Raw genomic sequence first — 5,229 nt, 5'->3', positions numbered from 1 at the left:
AACTCCAGAGAGATTTCGAATCCTGGCTCTCCGAGAAACAAAAGATGGAGGAGGAGGCTGGCGAGGCGACCGGTCTGATCCAACAGCTGAGGTCCTCCGTATCTACCAAGACTCGGGAGATTTCCGCTTTAGAGGCTCGGGTTCGAACTTTGTCCGAGGAAGTCGAGTCTCTACAATCTTCTTCAGGTGCTCTCGCTAAGGAGAGGGATGATCTGAAGAAAGAAGAGGGGCTTCTCCGCCGGCGATTGGGTGACTCTGGGAGCTTTTATTCCCAAGTCATGACTCAATACCGGTTGGCGATCGGGGCAAAGCTGCGGGAGCAGAATCCTGGCGTCGATCTTTCTGGAGTCAATCAGTTGGATCCTGCTTCTTTAGCGAAGGAGGTGAAGGCGAAGCTTGATAAGCAGAAGCAAGACGCTTTGAATAAGGCTTAGTTTTTATTTTCTCCTTTTTGTATTTTTTGCTTTTTAGTATTTTTTGCTTTCGCCTCTTTTTTTGTATTGGATCGTGGGCGGATCCTTTGTAATTTTTCTTCTGTTAATATAATGATCTTTTGACCATTGCCTTTCTTTATTTGTAGAGTTAATCTAAACTCGTTTGTTATTTTGAGAAGTTAATCTAAACTTCTGCTGGTGTAATTTATTTGTAGGTCCGAATGGATCCTTTTATTTATTTGACTCGGACGAGTCTAAATTATTTTTTAACTAAGATTCAAACGACTCTTGTTAAGTTGTATGTATCAGGTCTCGAGCGAGCCTATAAAATTTGTTTCGCCGAATCGCTTTTTATTTCAAAAATGGAAACAAGTACAAGCCCTGAATTTATTGATAATACTTTCTCAGGTGTTCTACATTCCAATATCTGGGTACCATGGACCCAGTTATTGTCTTTAGTCTATATGCGCCTTTGCCAGTAGCTTCTTCTATGATGAAGGGGCCTTCCCAATTAGCTTGCATTTTCTTTACTCCTGCGTTTCCTCTGCCAACTTCCGCGTTTCGTAAGACCAGATCGCCTCTTTGAAATTCTCTAAAATTCATTCTTTTGTTATGGTATTTTGCGGCTTGCTTCTTGTATGTAGCGGCTCGGGCTACCGCTTCATCCCTTCTCTCTTCTAGTAGGTCTAGACATAGTCTTGTTCTAGCCTCATTGGTTTCTTCTTCTAGATAGTTTACTCTGATACTGGGTATGCCAATTTCTACTGGTATTACTGCTTCAGTGCCGTAGGCGAGCCTAAAAGGTGTTTCGCCAGTTCCTTTTCTAGGAGTTGTTCTGTATGCCCATAGAACGCTGTATAATTCTTCTACCCAGTTCTCCTTGTACTGAGAAAGTCTCTTTTTTATGCCTTATGCTATGGTTCGGTTGGTGACTTCTGTCATTCCGTTTGTTTGGGGGTGCGCCACCGAAGTAAATTTCAAATTGATCATTAGTCCTTTGCAAAATGCCTTGAACCGCTTGCAATTGAATTGTTTGCCGTTGTCTGCTATTACAGTGTGGGGTATGCCGAATCGGCATATTACTTCGTTCTTGAAGAATTCCTCTACTTTGGCTGCGGTGATGGTTGCGACAGGTGCTACCTCTACCCATTTTGTGAAGTGCTCTATTGCGACGATTAGGAATTTCGCTTGATGTTTTCCCGTTTCGAACGGTCCAACTATGTCAATCCCCCAAGTGGCGAACGGCCATGGGCTTTCCATTGATCCTTGAGGCACTGCCGGTACACGACTGATGTTGTCGTGTCTTTGGCATTTATCACATTTCTTGACTAATGCTTTTGCGTCTTCTTTGATGGTTGGCCAGTAGTATCCCTGGAGTATTGTTTTTCTTGCTATGGTGACTGCTCCTTCGTGCGCGCCGCATATTCCTTCGTGGATTTCCTTTAGGATGGATTCTCCTATCTGAGGCGAGACACACCTAGACCATGGATGAGTTAATGAGGTTCGGTAAAGAACTCCATTGTGAAAAGAGTAGTTGGCAGATTTTCTGATGGTGCGAATGGCTTCGACTTTGTCTATTGGTAACTCGCCGCAGTCTAGATATTTGATCAGTGGAGTCATCCAGGAGTCGGCCTCCTCGATTGCCATGACCTCTGTTTTTCTGGTGCTTGGTGATTCGAGAATTTCCTTTAGCTGCATTTTAGTGAATAGATCTCCGAGTTCTGACGCTGATTTGGCGATGGCGTCGGCTTCGGTGTTTTCCTCTCTCGGGATTTGAATGATTTCCCATTGTCCTCCTTGTGCTTCTAGCTGTTGAAGCTGTGTTTTGACTTGACTCAGGTATTCGATCATCCCTGTTTCTTTGGCTTGATATTCTCCCTTGACTTGATTTACCACCAGCTGGGAGTCGCTATAGATCTTTAGGATTTCCGTTCTTATTTCTAATGCGAGGCCGAGGCCTGCGATTAGGGCTTCATACTCAGCTACATTGTTGCTGGCGGCGAATTGGATGTTTACTCCATATTCAATCTTGATTTTGTCGGGTCCTTTGAGGATGGCTCCTGCTCCAGCTCCTTTTTCATTTGATGCTCCATCTACGTGGAGTTCCCATACCAAGGCTGGTTTGGGTTGGCCGGTCTCGGTTGGAGTTATTTCTGCTACGAAGTCCGCCAAAGCTTGTGCTTTCAGAGTTGGGCGAGGTTCGTATCTTATGTCGTGTTCGCTGAGTTGGATGGACCAGTGGACTAATCTTCCGGAGGTTTCTGGTCGTTGGATCGCCTTTCGCAATGGTTGATTTGTCCTTACTACAACATTGTGACTTTGGAAGTAGTATCTCAGCTTTTTAGCTGTGGTCAGTACGGCAAGTGCCATTTTTTCGATCTCGGGGTATCGTGTCTCCGCGCCCTTCAGGACTCGACTAATGTAGTAGATTGGCTTCATCTCGTTATCTTCTTCCCTTACCAGCACTGTCCCGATGGTCTCGTTCGTGGTGCTGATGTATAGGTATAGTGTCTCCCCTTTCAGCGGTCTGCTTAGCAATGGTGGGGTGACGAGGAATTTCTTTATTTCTTCAAAGGCGTTCTCGCAGTCTTCATTCCATTCAAATTTTTGTGTTCCTTTGAGGGCTTTGAAGAAAGGCAAGCATCTTTTTGCTGAGCAAGACATGAATCTACCGAGTGCTGTGATTCGTCCGTTGAGTTTTTGAACTTCATTTATGCTTCTTGGTGCCTTCATGTCCATAATTGCTTTGATCTTCTCGGGGTTCGCCTCTATTCCTCTTTGAGATATCATGAATCCCAGGAATTTCCCGCCTTGTACGCCGAACGTGCATTTGTCGGGGTTCAGCTTCATTCCAAACTTATTCAGTATGTTGAATGTTTCTTCAAGATCTTTTGCATGGGTTTCTTCCTTCTCGCTCTTGATGATTAGATCGTCTACATACACCTGGACTCGCTTTCCTATCTCGTCTTTGAACATGAAATTCATAAGTCTTTGGTACGTTGCTCCAGCATTTTTCAAGCCGAAAGGCATTGCCGTGTAGCAGTAAGTTCCTCCCTCCGTGATGAATGAAGTTTTTTCTTGGTCTTGCTCCTTCATCTGGATTTGGTGGTAGCCTTGAGCTGCGTCGGCTAGGCTATACATCGCGTGTCCAGCAGTAGAGTCCACTAGTTGGTCGATATCTGGGAGAGGGTAGCTATCTTTAGGACACGCTTTGTTTAGATCGGTGTAATCCACACACATTCTATTTTTTCCGTTGGCTTTCTTTACGATAACTACGTTAGCTACCCATTCGGGGTAGTGGACTTCTCGTATGAATCCTGCTTTCTCCAGTTTTTCTACTTCTTCAGCGATTATTTTCTGTTTTTCTTCCGAGAACTTCCTTTTCTTTTGCTTCACTGGGTTCGCCGCTTCTGCTACATTTAGATCATGAGTAATGACCTGGGGGTCTATTCCGACTATTTCTGATGCGTTAGCAGCGAAGGTTTTGACGTTGTTTTTCAGCATGGCTGTGATTTCGCTTTCGATCTTTGGGTTCATGTTTGCGCCGAGATTTACTCTTTTCTCCTTGTCGAGTTGGAGTTTCTTTGTTTCGCCTTCGGGTGCTGTTTCTTTTTCTTCGATGTCGTGATTAAGGATTTCTTCTATTGCCATTGCTTCGCCTGATTCTCTTATTGCTTGTTCGTAGCACTTTTTCGCCTCGGCTCGGTTTCCTTGTATCGTGATAATTCCTTGTTTCGTCGGTATCTTCATGGTTAGCGCCTTTATGCTCGTCACGGCGGCTGAGTCGTGGAGGAAAGGTCTCCCCAGTATCGCGTTGTACGGCAGGTCGATTTCTACGACGCTAAACCGTGTAGGTAATTCCTCGCTCTTCCTTGTCCTTCCTAGCTTGACGTCGAGAGTAGTTGTTCCATTGGGCTTAATTGGCAAGCCCCCAAATCCTACCACAGGCGTGGCATTTCTCTTTAGTTCCGCTAGGTCTCCTCCTAGGCTTTCGTAGGCCTTTTTTGTTATCAGGTTTATTGCGCTTCCTTCATCGATTAGGATTCTCTCAACGTTCCAGTGTTCGATGATCATGGCCACTACCAGAGCTTCGTTGTGCTCTTCGGCTATTCTCCCGAAGTCCTCTCCGTCAAAAGTCACTGGAGGAGGAGTTGAGAGTTCTGTTGCTTTTCGTTTTCTCCGTGTCGTTTGATCCTTCAGGTTTACTCTTTCAGAAGTCATCTTCTTCAATGAGATTTGTTTTTGAGTTCAGAAAAGCTCCTTCTTTTGAAGTTTAGTTAAGCTTTTCCCACAGACGGCGCCAATTGATGGCGTCTGCCTTCTGAACCGGTGAGCGAACCTGCAAAACAGGGTAGAAGCTAACCGGACGGTGGTTGTCCGATTAACTCTCCGATGCTAAAGTCAGTTTAGAGCTTTGAGCAGCGTTTTGAGTATATGAATGTAATTGTGATTCTAGGCATACCTCGTGCTCCTTTTATAGTAGTCGAATATACCTAGTAGAGTTGTATTAGGTAGGTGAATCCTACTTTGTAGGGATTCGGCCGTATCTTAAGGATTCTCCTGATTTGTCGAGATCTACCTTAATCTGATAAGAGTCCTATTTAGGAACGTCTTCCTAAATAGTCTTATCTTCCTAAAGTAGAGCTTATCCTTCCATATGTAGTGTTTGTGTCCAAATAGGACAAGGTTTCCATATTTAGTCGTTTATCCGAATCCCGGACCTGACGCGCTCTTGGCGGATCATGTGGGATTCGGTCTTTATTAGTGTATTACCGAATCTTAGAGATTCGGTATC

At 44.6% G+C, this 5,229-nt stretch overlaps 1 protein-coding gene across 1 annotated transcript; it reads right to left on the bottom strand.

Moving 5' to 3' along the window:
• Positions 1 to 785: 785 nt before the first annotated feature.
• On the bottom strand, positions 786 to 4,304 carry LOC126657205 (uncharacterized). Its single transcript, XM_050351863.2, has 2 exons — positions 3,600 to 4,304; positions 786 to 815 (listed from the first exon to the last, which is right to left on the bottom strand). The coding sequence occupies exons 1-2, from the start codon at positions 4,182 to 4,184 to the stop codon at positions 786 to 788; spliced, it is 615 nt and encodes a 204-aa protein (XP_050207820.1). The 5' UTR covers positions 4,185 to 4,304.
• Between the last annotated feature and the right edge of the window lie 925 nt (positions 4,305 to 5,229).

Source organism: Mercurialis annua, linkage group LG7 (genome assembly GCF_937616625.2).
Source record: "Mercurialis annua linkage group LG7, ddMerAnnu1.2, whole genome shotgun sequence".
NCBI classification, from domain to species: Eukaryota; Viridiplantae; Streptophyta; class Magnoliopsida; order Malpighiales; family Euphorbiaceae; genus Mercurialis; species Mercurialis annua.
The sequence above is the reverse complement of the archived record's forward strand: the minus strand, read 5'-3'. Positions and strand labels throughout refer to the sequence as shown.